Source organism: Quercus lobata, chromosome 1 (genome assembly GCF_001633185.2).
Source record: "Quercus lobata isolate SW786 chromosome 1, ValleyOak3.0 Primary Assembly, whole genome shotgun sequence".
Taxonomy (NCBI): domain Eukaryota; kingdom Viridiplantae; phylum Streptophyta; class Magnoliopsida; order Fagales; family Fagaceae; genus Quercus; species Quercus lobata.
The window spans coordinates 5054805-5077615 of NC_044904.1; the positions used below are offsets into that span (position 1 = coordinate 5054805).

Genomic DNA, 22811 nt, shown 5'->3' on the forward strand with positions numbered 1-22811 from the left:
GATTTTGCGTAAAAATCCCCATTCCACCCGGTCATATGCTTTACTTATATCAAGCTTCACCGCCATGTGCCCTACTTTACCCTTCCTCCTATTTCTCATTCTATGGAGCATCTCGAAGGCAACAGTAGTATTATCAGTAATAAGCCTATTTGGAACAAAAGCATTTTGCGAGTCAGAAATAATATTAGGGAGCACAGTCTTAATACGATTAGCCAAAACCTTGGATACAATTCTGGACACTACATTGCCCAAACTAATGGGTCTATAGTCTGAGATGAGCCTTGGTGTGACTTTTTTGGGGATCAATACAATATGTGTGTAATTCATCTTGTGAAGACATTTACCTGAGTGAAGAATAGAGAGGACAGCAGTAGTAATATCGGGGCCTACAACATGCCAATACTTTTGGAAGAAAAAAGGAGACATACCGTCCGGTCCTGGAGCTTTGGAGGGGTGCCTCTGAAACAGAGCTACTCGCACCTCCTCTTCTGTGTATGGTCGGTCCAAAGTGTGATTCATCTCATCAGTGACCATTCGATCAACTGCGCTCAGCACACCCTCCATATGTTGTGGATTAGATGTAGTAAACAACTCCTTATAATGGTCCTCAGCTATGGTGGCCAAGTGCTCATGAGTTGTATGCCAAATTCCTTGACTGTCCAGCAGTCCCTCAATATGGTTCTTACGTTGTCTCTGACAAGCTCTTTGATGAAAAAATTTGGTATTCTTATCACCCGCAGGGAGCCAAATAGACCGACCTCGCTGCCTCCAGAAGACCTCTTCATGGTGAAGAAGTTCATTTATTTCCTTACGGACATCATTGATTCTGCCTAGATTCCCACCGTAATTACCAATAGTTAGCTCTTCTAATTCCTGCTGTTTTGAATTTAGCCGGATCCGTGTGTTCCCAAAAGTAATTCTACTCCACTTAATAAGAGCCAATTTGCAAGCTTTGATCTTCTCAAACACACGATACTTAGGACTACCTATTGGTGTGGTTGATTCCCAAGATGTTCGGATACACTCTTCACATTCAGCATGGGTCGCCCATCGTTCCTCAAACCTCCGTGGTGTTTTTCTTCTGACCGGTCTTGCAAGAACTTGCTCTGTACTAACCAAAATAGGGTCATGGTCAGAATAAGACACACTACAATGACTTACCGTAGTCGTAGGAAACATCTCCTTCCACTCGATATTAGCACATGCACGATCAAGACGTTCCTCCACAAACGCATCACCGAACCTACCATTCCTCCATGTGAACGTATTACCCTGATAACCCAGATCAATTAATCCGCAATACAGAAGAGTGCTCCGAAAAACTTGCATCCGCTCAAGGGGCTTCAAGTTTCCTCCATTCTTCTCATCCGTACTTAAAGTCTCATTAAAATCACCAAAACACAGCCAGGGAAGAGAGGCTCGACGGTGTAAATGTTTCAGCAAATACCATGTTTCCCACTTCCGTTGGTCTTCCGGGTGGCCATATACCCCTGTTAGCCTCCATGGTTGTTGTGATAAGCCATCAACGAAAACATCAATATGATTCGGTGAGAGGGTTTGTGGAGCTACATCAATGCCCTCATGCCACATCAATGCCAATCCCCCCCTTCTACCATCACTAGAAACAGCTTGCATATGTCTAAAACCCAGTTCCGCTCGAATAGGCTTCATTTCATCTTCAGATAATTTTGTTTCCATTAGAAACAAAATCTTGGGTCCTTTTTTTCTCACTAGTTCAGTTAGTACGTGAACTGCCCAAGGGTTCCCAAGCCCCCGGCAGTTCCAACTTAACGCGATCATTGTGCCCGGCGGGGCTGGGTGCCAGCCTCCGCGGATAACGCATTAAGAGAGATGATAGCTGCCTCCTTTGTTTTGCTACGTTTTGAATACCTCTGTTCAACCATGATCGTCTCATCCATCAAATCATGGTATTCACGTTTTTGTCCAGACCCACAACGGGGCAGAGCTTCTTCAGTCATGGCAGATGATGAGGGGCGTGGGACCTTCTTCCACGTTCCCTGTAAAGGAGAGGGTGGAGTAGAAAAAAGCATATCGTGTCCCAGTTGGTTCAGTGATGGCTCCTCAGTATGTGAGACATGTGGATCTACTGTCTTTGAGAAATTGTCGAAACCCGTGGTGTGGGGAGTATTAATGGCAGGTGTGTCATCTTCTAGAGCAGTCAGCAAAGTAGTTGGCTGTCTAGGAATATCCCCCAAGGCCAAAGTCAGTTGTCGTAAAGTCCGGGCCTCAGAATCTTTATTTATTTCCTTTCCATCTTGGGAGTCAAAAACGCTAGTCAACGGTGTGATCCCCTGTGTATCTCTATTGGTAGGCCTAGGCTTTGGTGGCGGCGGTGGGTCATCGTTATTCTGTCTATGGCCGTCGGGCGGGCGTTCATCATCAGTATAGTCAGCCCCAGTTCTGCGTCTGCACCAGCTTCTATATTGTCGGCAATGGATCTTAAGCTCTCTCTCTCTCTCTCTTGAATAAAAAAGAAAGAGTCAAATTTTACCTTTATTAGAGCGGTGATTATCTTATAAGACCATGAATACATGATTGGTAGGTGGGTTTAATAAAGTTAAGATTTTTGGGTTTCATAAGTTGACTAAAATGTTTAAATCTGAAAATGCAATATCAATTTGCCGACGTGCTGAATGCCTAACTTTTTCTTTTTTGGGAGAACCAAATGCCTACTTTTTTTGGAAATGCCTAACTTGATTTAGGATAATTATTAACTATGCAGGAAAAATTAAAAAATATAATAGAACATTTTCCTATTAAGTCAATGTTCCATGTCACTTTTGGGATATTATATCCAATACTTTCATATATTCAACATAATTTTTTCATTTTATTTTTTGAGAAGAAACATAATTTTTTCATTTGATCAATGATAAAAGCGACCATGTTCATTGGTCTGACTTCGAATAAAATTAAAATTTAATTATAGGATACTTTTTTTTTTTAGGAAAATAATTCTAGCATACCTAGATGATAATTTTTTTTTTTTTCGAAAAAAAAAATCATAATTCATACCACTTTTCCCCAAGAAAAAGTTAGAAATGTTCTTCATTCATTCTTGGTGGATGGGGATCATGCATTGTTCTTGTTTCAAGGCATAAATACTAGATTCAACTAGAGAGCTCCCGCCCATCATCCAAAGTTAATTAATACTTGAAATGAAATGGAAAAAATTCTATCTTTTAAAAAAAAAAAAAAAAATTATGGCTTTACAGATTGGACACTCCATTACCATATTCCATCACACAATAAACTTTGAACCCCGAACTTCAATCTAATTCACCCTCTAAACACAATTAATTACCTAATAAATTAAATTGTGCAACCTGATCACACAGTCAGGATGGCCGAGTGGTCTAAGGCGCCAGACTCAAGTTCTGGTCTTCGAGAGAGGGCGTGGGTTCAAATCCCACTTCTGACATTTTGTGTTTTCTATTTATTCTTTTTTATTCTTTAATGGGGTTTCTATTTATATATTCTTTTTTATACATCTAAAGTCAAGTATTGTATCGTATAGTATTTACCAACTTTTTTGGATATGCGTTTACCATTTTTTTTTTTTTTTGGGGATATCCCTAAAATGGGTTTCTAAAGAAAGAAAAAGAAAAAGGATATGCCTAAAATATTTTCCTTTCACTTCTTCTTAATTGTAATACATTTAAGTCAAATGTCATAATTAAAATAAATAAATAAAAAGTCATGCATTGTACCAAATTTTTGATATGTCTAAATTATTGTCATTTTCGAAATAATAAAATCCCATCGGAAAACAGTAATAGTAACAGGCTAACAGCTAATGAAAATCCCGCTTCTGACGTTTTGTGTTTTCTATTTATTCTTTTATGGGATTTCTATTTATATATTCTTTTATACATCTAAAGTCAAGTATTGTATCGTATAGTATTTACCAACTTTTTTTGGATATGCGTTTACCTTTTTTTTTTTTTTTTTTGGGGATATGCCTAAAATGGGTTTCTAAAGAAAGAAAAAGAAAAAGGATATGCCTAAAATATTGTCCGTTCACTTCTTCTTAATTGTAATACATTTAAGTCAAGTGTCATAATTAAAATAAATAAATAAAAAGTCATGCATTGTACCAAATTTTTGATATGTCTAAATTGTTGTCATTTTCGAAGTAATAAAATCCCATTGGAAAACAGTAATAGTAACAGGCTAACAGCTAATGAAAACAATTCTTGTAAAGAAAAGTGTTTTCCTTATTTTATTGATAAGATTCAATTCTTCAAGCTGTAAACCACCGTCACAAGGAGTCGTTTTCATTTTCCCTCTGCTCCTTTGATCATCAGCGTTTAGCAGGCAAATACTATGGCATATATACCCATGGTCCCATTTCCAAGAATTTTTATTATGAATGGATGAAGATGGTCTAAGAGCTCATAGTTCTAGGACTTGAATGCTTGAATCTGAACTCCTTTTCTATCATTGCAAGATTTGAAATAAATAAGTAATTAGTCAATTAGGTTTAATCATAATTTTTCACCTAAAATTATAATGTTTGAGATTAATTTTTGATGACCATTTAACAAATTAGTCCCCTTAAAAAAAAAAATTGTGGATATTGGGTGGTGGAGTGCACTAATTTGTCAAAATTTTTTGATTACTGCATCTTGATTTATATTATCCACCCTAACCCACTGTACTAATCCTTTCATTGGATACTAATATTGCAATTAATCTTAAATTAAAGTATTAAATATAAGAAGTTACAATTAACTCGTGAAATTTTAACTCAAAGTAAATTCTATTAATAAAGTATTTATTTTGAACATATGGCCAAAGCAGCCAAATACATCATCATACATGTAACATTTACGTTGAGTCACACATAATTTTTATTATATAATATACAATATGTGAACCTACAATTTAATTAATAATATGAATTCATAGCTGTCTTTTAGAGGTCCAAATTTTCAAAAGTTTATTATTAAATTTAGGAGAAATGCAATTTTTCCCTCCTTTAGTTAATCCAAAAAACACAAATCCACAAATCCCTTGAATTTCAACTTGAGATATTCTCAACCCTTCCATAAAACATAAAATCCCTTGAATTTCACTTTTGGACATTCATGACTCAACTCTCTCCTTTGATCAAGATTAAAGTGTAAAAGCTGACATATGAGCTAAACATCATATTCTAACCAATGGGATCGACATATCGTTTCTTCATGATCTTATGTAATTATGCCTTATTTGGGCCTGATGTCAAAAGCTTGATTTTAACCTTTTTATTAGAAATAATTCTCAATAATTATTTTTATACCTAAAAAAAATAATTTTTATTTTTATCTTATTGATTCATTACCTAATAATATTAGTTTCTTTTATTACAACAAGCCAAGAAGAAGAGATTCGAAGTTAAATTGGACTCCATGAAAAAACTAAATAATAATCCATGGACTCACATTGAACTTTTCTAGGGCATGGAAACATTAAAATTCTATTAGATAAATCAAATATTTCTTAACCATCTTCTCAAAAAAAAAAAAAAAAAATCTTAACCATGGCAATAAATTCACTCAATTGCGTTAATTTTATAAGATTGAGTACAAGTGAAAAATGACCTCATTTACAACCCTAAATGCTTCTATATATATATATATATATATTGAAGGACTTGTAAGGCCAGTGTTATTTGTGGTAGCGTACTACAAGTGTGTGGTGATGAAGATGAAGCAATAAATATATATAGCACATATTAGCTAACCACACTAGTAGTGGCATTGAACTATATATTGAAGCAGGAATAGGATACCGTAGCATATATAGACTCCCCGAGGCCCATGCCCAGGGATTCACATTTTTGTTCCTGGTGTGCCACATTCTGTTCCTGTTATCAAATCTAACCCTTTTGGGCCAAATTGCATGGTGGGATTGGCAATAACCCTTTGTGTATAGTGACATTTTCTACGATAGTTAGAATATAATTGAATGATTAAAATAAAATACACACACACGTACACCCTCATAAAATATAATTAGCTCTATCATTGCTGATACTGATTGATTTATTTGTTTAGTAATATTACGTCTTCTGTTTTCAACTATTAGCTGGAGCAGTGGTGCTGTCCCATAATTTAGTGTCTTCGATACGCAGGCATGTCAGCCTTGAACAAGTCTAACACAGAGAGTGAAGAAGGTCCTGTATAGTTGGTAATTAAGCACTCATTCGCTTGTTCATCACCCAAGAAAGCTTGTTTTGTGCAAACAGCTCTAAATTATCGTTTAACTATATTGATCAGAGAGAGAAGATATGAAGAAACTGCATGAAAGAAAAATTCGAAGTCAAAATGCTAGCCTTCCATCAATTAAACCGTGTCGGACTTGCTCCAATTTGCCTATTTTAAATTGAGAATAGAATGTTCTTGCTAGTTTCTGATGATTTTTTTTTTTCCTGTTTTTAAGATCGAATCTTAATCCGTGAGTAAGGGCAGAGCCACATGCATTTGAGTGGAGAAATCTGTCCCGTTGAATTGTTTTTGGAAAAAAACATGGGAGTACGTAGTTCATGTTAGAGATTATGGTCCAAAAAGTCCAAAAACTGATTATAAAGAGCAAGTGAATTAATTTAGGGTTAGTAGTCTATGATTAATTTAGGGTTCTTACTATGTAAACCCTACATTGAGTTTATTGTGATGTGTATAAATGATATAGTAAGAATGTCATCATCAATGGTTTTCCACTATGAACATAAATCATCAAACCAATAATGTTAAATTCTTGCTTCCGTTTTTTTTTCTTCTTTTTCTTTCAATTACTCAACATCTTTAGTGGTTTAAAATTTTACAATTTTTTTTGGAAATGATCATATATAATATATTAAATTCAAAACACCATTGAAATTCAATTCAAATCCAAATTAGGTTTTCATTATAATCTAATTTTACGCCAAGTTTCCATTTTAATTTTCTTAGTTTTGATATCAAGTGACCTGTTCATAATATTCAATACAAAATTAAGTTCAAATGGATACTTCACTCATCTAAGTAAGATTACCTCATCATCATTACTGTTAACTTAGTTTATTTAATTGTATTGATTGAAATAAGATGAATGTTAATAATCTTTTTCTTTAATTAAATTAAAAGATGACATTATAATTAATTGAAGTCCTTCAACTTCCTATTTCTCAATTAATCAAACCACATGATCAATTCGATTGTTTAGCTGGAATTTGTATACTTCAATTGAGTCAATTGCTTGGTTTTTATACGCATTATGGGGTTTTGCCATGGTATTCAATTCTTTTGAATAGATAAAATGATTTGTTTTCATTAGACAAAGTCAAGTTGTTTTCTTACTATATTTAAATATGGTAATTTTATAGCTAAAAAATTGCTTGGCTGATTTTATTTTATTTTATTTAAATATGTGCATTAGATCATAAATATCACACTGACTTGTAACCACATGCATATCATAGATGGATGCATTTAAAAATAAACATAACTTAATACATATTAAAATTCCTACCTAAGTTGAATATTACTTATGGTTATTTCTATATATTTGTCCACTCTTAAAAAGATCTATAAGGATATTATTTGATTGTGTATGCAAATTGTTCATTCTTTTTTTAAAGGTAATAGAATTTCAACTTATGTTGTACTTTCTATGATAATTAGTGTGTAATTCTGTACGTATGCACATGTACATTTAAAAACAATCACAATTACATGTATATATAAATTCAAATTAAACTTAGTATAAAAATTACAACTTACACATTAAGCCATGAATTTCTAAAATATGTAATGGTTTCTCATTATATATATATATATATAACTATATATATAAATTTAGGATTTATTTGGATTTAGACTCTTAGGTTTTCGGTTTTTGTACCTAATAATTTACTTGCCACAAAAATAAAAAAAAATTAAATGGGACACATAGTGCAAAATTGAACTCCAATTAAAATTCAATTTAAAATCTAATTGAATATAAATTCTTTGATTTTTACACCTAATAATTCACTTGACACACAAATTTTTAAATTAGATGAGACACATGACTCAAAATTAGACTCCAATATATTAAGAATTTAATTAGATTTTCTCTCAATTTTGGCTATTAATATATATATATATATATATATTTATATATTTCTCTTTATCATCAAAATAATACACTAATCAATTTTTGTCAACTCTTAAAAAAAAACCTTATAAGTTTATTATTTGGATTTTATGCAAATTATTCATTCTTAATTGTTTTATTTTAGAAAAAAAAAAAAAATTTGTTACTCCTTAACTTCATTTTCGTCATTGTGGTGCAATAGATTTATTTCATGTATACATTTTTCAAATAAGCTATTAATAATCAATTTTTTAGAACATGGTTTGCTTTTCCATTGAAATTTATATTTGAAATAATAATAATTTTTGTAAGAACATTTGGATCATTAATTGTAAACTGTATGGTACATTGTTTTCACTATACAAAGAATTAGAATCATGTGTGCAGTCTATTGTTGTAGTGGGGACAGTCCAGGTTATAGATAACTTTATTTTTTTTAAATATAACAGTGTACAAAATGTCACGTAATTTAAAATTTTAAGTGACAAAACACTAGATACAATGTAAAATATGTAATGTTTAATCAAATTTATAAAATAAATCCATTTTAAATGTAGAGGAATCGATCTTTTCCCTTACGTGATACCATAATGGTTTGCAATATCTATTTCACAATATGCTATCCTTGAAGAGATAACAAACAAACTAGTTAGCCACTATTCTTGTAAAATAAGCCACATCCTTTGGTTGGGCAAGGGTGTAGAATTAAACGCACTGGTAAATACTATTTTATAATGTGGTGGATTCAACTCAAAAAATGCACACGCTTAGAATGGCTGGATATAAATCACATTAACAGGGTGTTTTGTATTGAATTTTGATCGACAGAAGTTGTTCAATAGAATCTTCATTCGGGAAATTCAGATATATTAACACTTACATTGCAACAGCAAGAGCAAGATGTTTAACTCAGCACCCCCCAAAAAAAAAGAACAAGAATGTTTAGATATCCTTTGTAGTATAGTAACAATAACTTGTAGTCACGTAAAATAGCCACAATACATAGAACATATTTAAGAACATGAATTCCTGACTTACATTGGTTACATAACATAATATAATCAGTGCTTCTTACATATAGATCACATAGGATATCTATTTCATGTCTTTATTGTACACAAGGACACTTCATAAAAGCTACAATTCTAAAAAAAGAAATTACCATGCATACAATCCAAAAGAAAGTGATTATTCTTGGAACAATTCAAACTGATAATTTAATAGGTGCATTTAAAATAAATAGCCTTTTGGAGGTGAGAATCATTTATAGTAATAACCCAGTGAGGCAGTGGTGGAGACTAAGCTGGTGAATGTGCTGACTCATGGAGGTATGGAGGAAGTGACTAGAGATGATATGGGGGTGGAGGAGAGCTGTAATAGTATGGAGTGGGTGGTGAAGGAGATGGTGGAGGTGGAGACTTGTAGACGTAAGGAGGTGGTGGTGAAGGAGATGGAGGAGGTGGCGACTTGTAGACATAGGGAGGAGGAGGTGATGGAGACGGAGGTGGTGGAGATTTATAAATGTAGGGAGGGGGAGGTGAAGGTGAAGGTGGGGGTGGTGATTTGTAGACATAAGGAGGTGGGGGTGAAGGAGATGGAGGAGATGGTGACTTATAGACATAAGGAGAAGGAGGTGAAGGAGATGGAGGAGGAGGTGACTTGTAAACATAGGGAGGAGGTGGGGATGGAGATGGGAGAGGTGGTGACTTGTAAATGTAAGGAGGAGGAGGAGATGGAGAGCGTGGTGGTGGTGATTTGTAAACATATGGAGGAGGAGGTGATGGAGATGGGGGAGGTGGTGACTTGTAAATGTAAGGAGGAGGAGGTGATGGAGATGGTGGTGGTGGTGACTTGTAAACATATGGAGGAGGAGGCGATGGAGATGGTGGTGGTGGTGATTTATAAATGTAAGGAGGAGGTGGTGATGGTGAGGGTGGTGGTGGTGGTGGAGATTTATAAATGTAGGGAGGAGGAGGTGATGGCGATGGAGGAGGAGGGGACTTGTAGACATAAGGAGGAGGTGGAGATGGAGATGGTGGAGGTGGAGATTTATAGACATGAGGAGGAGGTGATAGGGATGGTGGAGGAGGGGATTTGTAAATATAAGGAGGAGGAGGTGAAGGTGATGGTGGTGGTGGTGATTTGTAGACATAAGGAGGTGGAGGTGAAGGAGACGGAGGAGGTGGTGACTTATAGATATAAGGAGGAGGAGGAGGAGATGGAGATGGTGGGGGAGGGGATTTGTAGACGTAAGGAGGAGGAGGTGAAGGTGATGGTGGAGGTGGTGATTTGTAGACGTAAGGAGGTGGGGGTGAAGGAGACGGTGGAGGTGGGGATTTATAGACATAAGGAGGAGGAGGTGAAGGTGATGGTGGCAGTGGTGATTTGTAGACGTAAGGAGGAAGGAGATGGAGGAGGTGGTGAAGGAGATGGAGGAGGTGGTGACTTATAGACGTAAGGAGGAGGAGGTGATGGAGATGGTGGTGGTGGTGACTTATAAACATATGGAGGAGGAGGAGGTGATGGTGATGGTGGGGGTGGTGATTTATAAATGTAAGGAGGAGGTGGTGAAGGTGAGGGTGGTGGTGGAGATTTATAGATGTAGGGAGGAGGTGGTGATGGTGATGGAGGAGGAGGGGACTTGTAGACATAAGGAGGAGGAGGTGAGGGAGATGGTGGGGGTGGTGATTTATAAATGTAAGGAGGAGGTGGTGATGATGAGGGTGGTGGTGGAGATTTATAGATGTATGGAGGAGGAGGTGATGGTGGTGGTGGAGGTGGGGACTTGTAGACATATGGTGGAGGAAATAAGGGAGATGGTGGTGGTGGTGATTTATAAATGTAAGGAGGAGGTGGTGATGGTGAGGGTGGTGGTGGAGATTTATAGATGTATGGAGGAGGAGGTGATGGTGATGGTGGAGGAGGGGACTTGTAGACATATGGAGGTGGTGGAGATGGAGATGGTGGAGGTGGCGATTTATAAACATAAGGAGGTGTGGGTGATGGAGATGGTGGAGGAGGGGATTTGTAAATATAAGGAGGAGGGGGTGAAGGTGATGCTGGTGGTGGTGATTTGTAGACGTAGGGAGGAGGAGGGGAGGGTGATGGTGGTGGTGGTGATTTGTAAATGTAGGGTGGTGGGGGAGATGCTGAGGGAGGAGGTGGGGACTTGTAAATGTATGGAGGAGGAGGTGATGGAGAAGGTGGTGGGGGAGACTTGTAGTAGTACGAGGCTGGGGGTGGGGTCAGAGATTTCAATGGTGGAGGTGATGACTCGTCATGGTGACTATGTGGTGGGCGGTCTTCATGCTTTGGTGGTAATGGTGATAAGTCTTCTTCTGGTGGTGGCGGCGAAGCATAGATGTAAGGCTTATCAGCAATTACCCTAGTTGCAACGAGGCAAAATGCTATAACGTAAATCAACGGAGGCCAATGCCTCAAGTGTCTCGAGGTACCCATTTCTTGCAATTCAACTCTAATTGTGAAAGGATAACTCCTATTGAGACTTGCATGGGTGCTAACCCTTTATATAGTGAACTCCATTAATCATTGTTTGAAAATGATAATTTTGTTTAATCCTTTAACAGGCTGTGTTAATGATTCAAAACAATATTTTCCCAAATATTTCAATGATTTTGTGTTTTCTAATTAATTATTTATGTCAACATGGTTTTGTTTTTTAGCAATGTGTTTTTTATTACGTGCTGCCAATAGATGGTTCCCACTAAGTACCTGAATCTCATTCCCACGAATGAAGTCAAAGTGGACATGAGTAACGTGCTATGGTTGGGTAATCTCTATTTTTAAATTCCTCTTATCAATTTAATTTAAAGCACGTCCTTCAAACCTGTAGGAAGACAGAAGAGGATTGGATGAAAGAGACTCATGAAAGGAACTAAAGTCAATATGCAACCTTGGTATAGACAGAGACCTTTTTTTTTTTTTCCTTGATGGAATAGTTGCTATAGAATATAGACAGACTATCAATTCCTCAGCTAAGAGTTAAACCTTTCATGCACATTGCTTAACTTTCTATCCACATGGGTACGCAACATATCAATAATTTCAAAAACAAAAAAAAATTCCTACATTATCCTGTGTCGGTTCCACAAATGTGATTTAGCAAAATTTATGATAAGTTTTTAAGTAAAACTTGAAAGCAGTCTTCATGCACAATCAAAGCATAACTTTGACTTCTTTAGATGGGTGTGTCAGGTGGCAATTTCTACAAATAATATTTTTGTTTGGCTGAAATGTCGGTGCAATGATTTTGCTTTAACTTACATGCATTATTGATTATGCCAATTTAAAAAAAAAAAAAAATGAAGGATTTTTTCTTGATTAATTTTTTACATAAATTAAAATTGGGAAGGTGAAAAGCAGCTGATGTTTATACAGATCGCAAGAATTAATTTTAGTTACTAGGCTGGAGTTTTGTTATTGTCATAAGCACAGTTTTTTTAGTGTAGATGGTGAAATTCCAAATTTGTTAAACTAGATAGCTTGGTTTATCCTATTTGTTGTTTGTTGAATAAAAGTTTTTTTTGTCTCACTTTTAAGTTTTAACGTTTCACTTTATGATCCATCAATTGCAATCTAATTTTTTTTAATACATTTATTATTTTATAAGAAAAAATATATATAGCAAAGTGCAATTAGTGAAACATTTTAGAGTAAATAATTTTTTTTTTTCTTATTTTCCAAAGAGCTTCTCATTATCAGATAAACAGCTTGAAATTTAGAGGCCTAAGAATGGGCTAGGAGACATTTTGTAAAGTGCTCCATAACTTTTAATAACTTCATTCAATTATCAAGTGAAGAAAAAAAAAATGATTCAGCAAAAATAAAAGTTAAAAAGATTATGATAAGTTAGGATTTACGTATCCAAGGTATCATGGAATTTCTCTGAAATTCTTGTAGAATCTGAAAGAACCTACGAATCACCATTGACCTAGCTAGTGGTGCAGTGCATACCTAAACAGTTGTGATCCGGACTTCTGACTTCATTATTCTTCAACTTGTCCTACGACTTTCTAACAAATTTGACTTTGTGAGAGACCAACAAGAAACAAGAAAAAAATGTTCTTAATTTGTTTAAGATGTATATTATTTTCTTCAATAGTTGCCCTGTCTGGTTCCCATTGAATCTCGAAAGTTTGTTTAGTATTTTGCAAAAAGAAAATTGTTTATCTTTTATTCCCCATTGAATCTGTACTCCATATTAGTCTATATGCCTCGCAAAGATGCCTATCCTACCAATGTCAAATCTCATACAAAATTATTTAAAATTCTCTATAAATGTTCCCATAAAAAAAATCTCAAGAAATGTTGATATATATTTTTTCTTATAATAAGTAAGGGAGAGATTAATTTGATAATGAAGTGGAAAACATTTGAAGTACTCTTCAAAGAAAAAACCATTCTTGGGATAACCAACCCCAGCCCACAAGGAATATTTACTGTATAAGAAATAATTACATCAATCTATAGTCTATAATCACAATGTTAGTTTTTAAACCTCTAAACAAACAATGTTTAACCTGATTTTATGGTCTAATTATTAGTTAAGCCAATTATACAAGCCTCAGGTTAAACATATCTTGCAACGGAGAAGTAAATAAGATTAGGGATGGCAATTCATGTTCACATGTCAGGTTCGTGTCGGGTTGAGCTGTGAGTATTATGTTATATGGGTCAACACGAACCCGACCCGTTTAGTAAATGGGTCAGGATTCCTCAACCCTAACACGACCTATTTATTAAATAGGTAACCCAATATGACGCGTTTAACCCGTTTAATTAGTAGGTCATGTTATGGTCAACACAAATGACCTATTTATTAACCTGTTTAATTAATAGGTCATAACTAACCTGAATAACCTGTTTAATTAATAGGTCATACCTAACCCAAATAACCTATTATCAATTCCTATATATCTCTTTCTCAAAAAAAAAAAAAAAAAACTCATATATCTAAAATTATATAATTACCATAAATCAAGTAATAATTAAACATTCCATTACAACTTACAATCATAAATCTAGTAATAATAATAAAAGCAAATAATTCTTTTCTTCCTTCAAAATCAAATTACTAGTCCAAAAGGTTCCAATCCATTCTATCAAATTCAATAATATGTCAAAGTTCCATAATAAAATATATAAAATAAAATAAACAAATTTTTACATGGCATCCAAGTGCCATATCAAAAACTAAAAAAAATCATAGTTTATGATTAAAAAACCAAAATGATTACATGGCATATCAAAATACACATGATGGCAAAATTTAAGTCCAGCCATCCAAGTGCCAGAACAAAAACTAAAAGACATCCAAATTAAGAGACTGTATTAGAAGAGATTGAGGGTTCCATTGAAGAGGTGTCTTCTTTGTGCTCATTCTTATTCAACATACATTCGAATGGCGCATCAAATTTCCAATACCATATACTCCAACAGAAATATATTCCTTTCCACACCTTTTGCATTTGCAAATAGGCTATTCTCCATCTTTTGTAGGAAGCATCTGAAAGAAATGGCAAACACTTGAAGTCCTCCTCCTTTTGTTGTTTTTATTATTTGTCTTAGTCTTAGACTTAGACTTCTTTGGTGGAGGAAATTCAGCCAGTTCATCAAGTTTATCTTTTAAGTCAATGTCTTCACCTTCATTTTTAGTGTCAATACATTGCATCTCATCTTTTTCCATCTAGAAAAATTTAAAGAGAAATTATTAAGCAGAAAATTAGTAATTCTAAGATGACAGAAACAAATAAACTTGAAAAGAAATCATAAATCACGACAAATAATTTTAAAATCAACAAAAAAGAAACAAGTCTAATATTAGTACTAAATGGTTAACAATATAGTGATTAACACCAAAAAAAAAAAAAAAGAGAATGGATCTTCAATTATTTATTTTTAAGAGGACAAAAAAAAAAAAAAACTAGAAAAGTAATCATAGACATAGAGCAAGACCCAATTATTTTAAAATCAACATTTTAAAAAAAAAAAAAAAAAAAAAAAAAACAGATCTAATATTAGTATTGAACAATCAACATGATAGTTTAACGCAAAAAAGTTTATTTCATAAAAACAAAACAAAGATACGTTAAAGTTTGAAATGTGGTAGACATTCATCTAATAAAACAAGAGAAAGTCATGTGATGAGAAACAGGTGTGTGGCTGTGGAATTTTTTTGTATAAAAAATATAAAATATCTCATGCTCTAATCTCTTCCCCAAATAGATAACATAAACACAACATAGCTCTCTTAGGCTGTGTTTGGTTCGTGTAAAAGCATTTCCGGAAAATATTCTATTTTTCGGAAATGCTATTTTCCGGAAAGGAAAATGTTTTCATGTGTTTGGCTGTCACAAAATTCGTTTTACGGAAAATTAATTCCAGTATTTGGTTCATTCAAACATTTTTACAGAAAATGCATCAAATCCGGCAAAAGAAACAAAACCCAGCAAAAGAAAATGAATCAATTCCACACTCATTCACAAAAGAAACAAAACCCAGCAAAAAAATTCATCAAATTCGGTCAAATTGAGATCGCGCGGCGGAGGAGAAGATGAGATCGCGCGGTGAAGGCGACATCTGGCGGAGGCGAGATTGGTGCGATCGTCCGACCAGTGGCGCCATCGACGATCGCGATCGCGCTGCTCGTCGATCGACAAGCGGCGCGATTGACGATCGGTGCTATTCAATCTGGGCTCTCTCTCTCTCTCTCTCTCTCTCTCTCTCTCTCTCTCTCTCTCTCTCCGAAAAGGAATTGAAGTGAAAATAAGGGTGTAATCCAATTTTCGAGTCAAATGAGTAATTGTTGGTCAACAGGAAATGATTTTCCGGAAAATTTTATTTTTCGTTGCTGCCAAACACGCGGGTTTGGGGGAAAACAAACGCACCCTTAGTCTTTTCAGTTCATCTCCCTCCCCGCTTCTCTGTCTCTTTTTTGTTTTTCCTTTATGAGAATCTCACTTCTCAGTCTCTCTTACAAAAAATAGAACTGAGCAAATCTCCCTTCCCATTTCAGTTCTCTTCCTAATCAAGCTGATCTAGCAATGACAGATCTAATATCTAATGCTTGAGCTTTTGACAATGATAGAACCGTCCACTCTGTTTTTTTGAACTAAAATAATTCATGATTTTCAACTTGGAAAAGTAACAATTTTTTTTTGCAAAAGTGGTGTGTGTAAAATTGTAAATGAGTATGAGAAATAGACATTGTTCATATACCTTGCTAGTGGATTCGTCTGTTGAAAGCTGAAGAAAGAGGTGAACTGGTGAAGCTGTGAACCCGTGAAGGAGAAGAGAGAGCAAAGAGGTAGCTACAGTTTTGAGGAGAAGAGATGGTAGTGGAGGCAGCTAGAGATTTGAAGGGAAGATAGAGTAGAGGGTTGAGAGACATGGGGACGGCTAGAGTTTTGATTTTAAATAATGTAGAATCTGTAGATAAGAAAGAGGAGCGGTTGGAGTATTGAGGAGAAGAAGAAAAGTCAGAGAGTTAAGGTTGATGATAAAAACGAAGAGACAGAGTGAGAGAGGTGTGACTGAGATCTAGTAGTGAGGGAGGAGAATAAGAGAATAGGTAATCTTATATACCTAGGTTTATAAGGGTAAATTGGTAAAATTACCTTTATAAGCTAATTAGGTCAAACGGGTTCATATGTTGAACACGAACACGACCTATTTAGTAAACGGGTCAGCCGTGTTGACTCGAATATGACCCGAACTCATTTAGCCTTAACCCATGACCTATTTATAAATGGGTTAGTCGTGTCAGGTTCATGGGTCGTGTCAGATTTTGCCACCTCTAAATTAAGATAATGATATGATGACCTAGAAAAACCAACAAAACAAACTAGCTAGTTTCAAAATAAAAAATCTAGGGGGGGCAATCTCAAGAAGAACAATCTGCTATCAAATAGAAATTTACAGTCAAGAATATTTAATTTGTAGTAACCTTAACTATGATTATCAAACCTAGCTCTCAAACCTTCAGTCTTCTTTGATATGGATCTGTTCTAAATGTGAACCTCCAATCCACACTTTGATCTTCAATACGCTTGATATCTGAAACTTTTCTTCACATAGACCTCTAGTCTATGACTCTAAGACCACCCTTGAAGATTTGCATCTCTAGCACCCTTGATGACTAGAATGAGGTAGCAACTTCTACAACACTAAATCTTGAGTTTCTTCAAAGAATAACACCGGTAGAAGATTTGAAAGAGTTTTGGATACAAAAACCCTAGATCTACAATAGGAGGCACAAGAGACATTTCTCTTTCAATCAAAAAGCTCTCTAGGGTTAGCTTAAATGTCCTTTAAATACTGCAACAAATAGATTATGATTTGGGTTTTAAACGGACAAGTTATGGGCTTTTTATGTTTGATGATCTGCGATCTTCAATCAATTGAAAATTCTCTTGATCGATCGAAGCTGTGAAAAATCCAAATCCTTGAATCAGCTTCTTTCCTATTCTTGTACACTAAATACCAGCATATTGAGTATCGTTTAATCATATCTATAGATTTAGTAACCTATATCTTGACAAATTTGTGCTCACACGATTGCCAACGTATCTATACACATGTAGAACCTAACACACAAGACCTATGTAGACTAGACACGACTTACAACCTTAGCAAGTGACCCATTTGCCTCCCACCTCTAGAACTTTCGAACTCTTCTATGCAATTTCCATCATAAAAGAACCTGTTTGCATCAACCAAGAACTCTAATACATCAACGAACACATTTGTAGAGGTTTAAGAATTTATATGGTTTGAAGTTTGACCGACCAACTCACGACGAGAGTTTTTTGACGATTTAGGTTTAAGAGAAAAAAGGCTTTCTCAACGGTCATAGAAGCAGTTGCCGCAAATGTTGAACAAAGTTTTTGTTTGACTAGAGATTGCACAATTGTGTGAACTTCAAACAACCATATATAACCCATTTAACATCCAAATTGTGTCAAATTTTATCTATTTTGAAGCTATGGATGTTTACTTTCCAATACAATAAGTTTCAATAAAAAAAAGTTCGTTATAGTGTAAAGATACAAGCAAAAGATCATAGACTTGTCATCCTTAAATAGCTTTTAAATTCGACTCAACCCTAACACAATTTTATTGATATATAGCTTAAATGAAACTATGTTTTGGCACTAGGATTGGCTAACATATCTATGAACCCTAACATATACTGTATAATATAACAAGAATTTTACTTTGAATGATTTGGTGATAATTATTAATGAATTTTTATAAGATAATTTTAAAATTCTCATATAATATACCAAAGGTATTCTAGTTTCATTTAATGTCTCTCAATTAGATGAGCTTTTCGATAAATTATATTTGAATTATATTGTCTACTTATATCTTTATAGATACAAAATATCAAGATATTTATAAATTAATAATTATTTAGATGAGCTTTTCAATAAATTCTATTTAAATTATATTGTCTCCTTATATCCTCTATAGATACAAAATATCAAGATAATTATAAATCAATAATTATATTTCCACTCATGTAAACTATATAATCGAGTAATGTCTTCTTGATTAATTGATAAAATATACATTACTGCTAACGGTTAGAAATTTCAGTTAAAATTTTTTTTTCTAATGGAATATACAGTTTTCTCGAAATATGTGACTCAATGAATTAAATTTACATTCTCACATTTCCTTCATGCATAAAAAAAAATAGATACGAACTATGCATTTGGCATTGGCTTAAAAGGCCAGCTTTTTTTTTACTATTCAACTTATTTTTTCTACTATTTATGGGTATTATTACACTTTTTGGTACTATTTATGAGTCTTATTGTACTATTTCAACTATATTTTAGTTTTTATCTATAATACTTTCAGCAAAAAGTTTTCAGTTTCAGCTAAATAAGTTGTTTCCAAACAGACATGAAATAAGGGGAAATATTTGATGTACAGATTAAGAACAACATTTTTATAAATGACAGCGGGGTCATGTGCAAGTTTCATGGACATAATTTTTTGTGAGATAACTTGAATATAATTGAAATTATTAACAGTAGGAAGATTTTTTTTTTTTTTTTTAGAAACATTATTTTATAGTTAATGGCTGAAAATAGCCCCACAGTTTGGGGGGAAAGTGCAATTAACCTATGTTTTTATTCTTAGTTTTTTGTCTATTAAAATTATATACAAAACTTGGTGAATTTATGGATCAATAAGTAAATAACATCATATTAGCACAAAAATTGACGTACATGTTAAGAACGAAAATAATGTACAATTCTAATTGTTGAATTTTTAAAACAATAATTGAATAAAAAATTTATGTGGTAGTATATATAAAAATAAATTAGTATATAACTCATGCATATGCATGGTAAAATTAAAAACAATTACACACATATATGAGTTCTTCTAAAAAACACACACACACACACACACATATATGAGTTCAAGTTATATCTAGTGTAAGAGTTAAACATTTATTAAGAGAGAGAGAGAGAGAGAGTATGGTAGTTGGTTATGGAGAAAGACACCCCCCCGATGGACAATGGGTGCAAGCACTCTACTTAATCATATTTATTTACACATTATTTGCCTAGAGTCTCATAATTTAACTAACATCTTTCTATGCACAAAATTTTTGGAACTTGAACTGCAAGATTAATAACATATTGTAAGATCTCAGAAACACAAACAAATTTTCCGTGGTTTGGAGTGAGGGTACATTGCCATTTGTGCAATAGGATTATCACTGAAGACCCTTCACGACTAGTCGCTATCTTAAGGAAAAAAAAAATATACAGGAAAGAACCTCATGTAATGCTGCTACAATACCCACATTGCCTGAAAAAGAAAGTCACCAATCACTCGGATCATTTTTGAGATACAAAGTGAGTTAGGGTTGTGTGTATAGTCTGCCATTGACACGAAACCATAACTGTTAGTAATCTATTTCATGATACTTTATACTTGCTAAGATAAAAATCAAAATAAGTTAGTCTTTCCTCGTCTTAAAGTAGACATGCACGTCCTCCAGATCGATAGGCAAGATTTATAGCTAAAAGCATTAGGAAATACATTATCATAAGGCGGTGGATTAAACTCAAATGAACGCACTTAGAATGCATGGATAAAAATTATACAAACCAGGGTTTTCTTGATTGAATCTTAATCACTTGCAGTTGTATAAAACAAACTTGATTTGGGATTTGAGATATATTAAAACTTGCATATTGCAACAAGAACCAGAATGCTTAGATGACATTTGTAATAAAAATTACATGTAGTTGGGCAAATCAGAAATATACATAGAACTTCTTAAAGAACTTGAATTTCAGTCATTCATTGGTTACAGAAAATAATACAATTGAGTTCTTCATACATAGAGATCATTTGGGCTCTCCATTTCATGCCTTTATTGTATAGAAGACACTTGTTCCTATATAAAATTCAAATCTGCAAAAAGAATTGTACGATAAATAAAATCCAAACGAAACTGATTATTATTCAAGCAATTCAAATTGATCATTTAATAAAGGGTAAATTTAGACTTAATAGTATTCTGGAGGTGGGGGTGATTTGTAGTAATATGGGGGTGAGGAAGACTCATGAGAAGGTGGATGAGGTGATTTGTGGAAGTATGGTGGATGTTCATGCTCAAATGGCGGTGGTGAGTTATGGAAGTATGGAGGAATTGGCCAGTGATGACGAGATGGGGGTGGAGGAGAAACATAGTAGTATGGAGGTGGTGGTGATGGAGAAGGAGGAGGTGGAGACTTATAGTAGTATGTTGGAGGTGGTGGGGACTTTAATGGAGGAGGAGGTGACTTATAGTAATAAGGAAGTGGTGGTGAGGGAGATGGGGGTGGGGGAGATTTGTAGACGTATGGAGGTGGGGGAGAAGGAGATGGGGGTGGTGGAGATTTATAAATGTAGGTAGGGGGAGGCGAAGGAGAAGGTGGGGGTGGTGATTTGTAAACGTAAGGAGGTGTTGACTTATAGACATAAGGAGAAGGAGGTGAAGGAGATGGAGGAGGAGGTGACTTGTAAACATAGGGAGGAGGTGGTGATGGAGACGGAGGAGGTGGTGACTTATAGACATAGGGAGGAGGTGGGGATGGAGATGGGGGAGGTGGAGACTTGTAAATATATGGAGGAGGAGGTGATGGGGATGGAGGTGGTGGTGATTTGTAAACATATGGAGGAGGAGGTGAGGGTGAGGGTGGTGGTGGAGATTTATAGACATAGGGAGGAGGTGGGGATGGTGATGGGGGAGGTGGTGACTTGTAAACATATGGAGGAGGAGGGGATGGAGATGGTGGTGGTGGTGACTTGTAAACATATGGAGCAGGAGGTGATGGGGATGAAGGTGGTGGTGATTTGTAAATATAAGGAGGAGGAGGTGAGGGTGAGGGTGAGGGTGGTGGTGGTGGAGATTTATAAACATGAGGAGGATGTGGGGATGGAGATGGGGGAGGTGGTGACTTGTAAGCATATGGAGGAGGAGGGGATGGAGATGGTGGTGGTGGTGACTTGTAAACATATGGAGGGGAAGGTGATGGAGATGGTGGTGGTGGTGATTTGTAAATATAAGGAGGAGGAGGAGAGGGTGACGGTGGTGGTGGAGATTTATAGATAGAGGGAGGAGGTGGAGATGAAGATGGAGGAGGTGGTGACTTGTAAATGTAAGGTGGAGGGGGTGATGGAGATGGTGGTGGTGGCGATTTGTAAACATAAGGAGGAGGTGGCGAGGGTGGTGGTGGTGGTGGAGATTTATAAATATAGGGAGGAGGTGGTGATGGAGATGGAGGAGGTGGTGACTTGTAAATGTAGGGTGGAGGAGGTGATGGAGATGGCGGTGGTGGTGGTGGTGACTTGTAAGAATATGGAGGAGGAGGAGATGGAGATGGTGGTGGTGGTGACTTGTAAATATATGGAGGAGGAGGTAATGGAGATGGTGCTGGTGGTGATTTATAGACATAAGGAGGAGGAGGTGAGAGTGATGGTGGTGGTGGAGATTTATAAACATAGGGAGGAGGTGGTGATGGAGATGGTGGTGGTGGTGATTTGTAAATGTAAGGAGGAGGAGGGGATGGTGAGGGTGGTGGTGGAGACTTATAGATGTATGGAGGAGGTGGAGATGGAGATGGAGGTGGTGGGGATTTGTAGACATATGGAGGGGGAGGTGATGGAGATGGTGGAGGAGGAGATTTGTAAACATAAGGCGGAGGAGGTGAAGATGGTGGTGGTGGTGGTGATTTGTAAACATAAGGAGGTGGTGGGGATGGAGATGGAGGAGGTGGGGACTTGTAAACATATGGAGGAGGTGGTGATGGAGATTGTGGTGGGGGAGACTTATGGTAGTAGATAGGGGGAGGTGGTGAAGATTTCAATGGTGGAGGTGGTGACTCATAGTAATAAGGCGGTGGAGGAGAATGCTCTGGTGGAGGAGGTGAAACATAAATGTAAGGCTTATCAGCTACTACACTAGTAGCTATAATGCAAAAGGCTAAAGCATAAACCAGCTGAGGCCAATGCCCCAGGTGTCTCGAGGTACCCATTTCAACTCTAATTGCCAAAGGATTAGTCCTTCAGACTTGTATGGCTAACGATGAATGCCAACCCTTTATATAGTGAACTCCACAATCATTCTTGAAAATGTTGTTTTTGTTTATTCCATT

General features: G+C 35.6%; 1 protein-coding gene and 1 non-coding gene across 2 annotated transcripts; one reads left to right on the forward strand and one right to left on the reverse strand.

Moving 5' to 3' along the window:
* The first annotated feature begins 3358 nt into the window (after positions 1 to 3358).
* On the forward strand, positions 3359 to 3442 carry TRNAL-CAA. The gene has a single exon. It is a non-coding gene; the product is annotated as a tRNA-Leu (tRNA).
* Positions 3443 to 9464: 6022 nt separating this feature from the next.
* Positions 9465 to 22705, reverse strand: LOC115994154 (extensin-2-like). Its single transcript, XM_031118217.1, has 4 exons — positions 20685 to 22705; positions 14724 to 14827; positions 10578 to 11644; positions 9465 to 10180 (listed from the first exon to the last, which is right to left on the reverse strand). The coding sequence occupies exons 1-4, from the start codon at positions 22689 to 22691 to the stop codon at positions 9465 to 9467; spliced, it is 3894 nt and encodes a 1297-aa protein (XP_030974077.1). The 5' UTR covers positions 22692 to 22705.
* Between the last annotated feature and the right edge of the window lie 106 nt (positions 22706 to 22811).

Excerpts from the sequence above, each read along its gene's own strand:
- LOC115994154 (XM_031118217.1), bottom strand. The coding sequence starts at position 22,691 with ATGGGTACCTCGAGACACCTGGGGCATTGGCCTCAGCTGGTTTATGCT. Across the intron at positions 14,828-20,684 it reads CCCCACCTCCAGAATACTAT|ATGGAAAAAGATGAGATGCA; the intron begins TAAGTCTAAATT and ends AAATTTTTCTAG. Across the intron at positions 11,645-14,723 it reads GAATTTCCTCCACCAAAGAA|GGTTAGCACCCATGCAAGTC; the intron begins GTCTAAGTCTAA and ends CACTATATAAAG.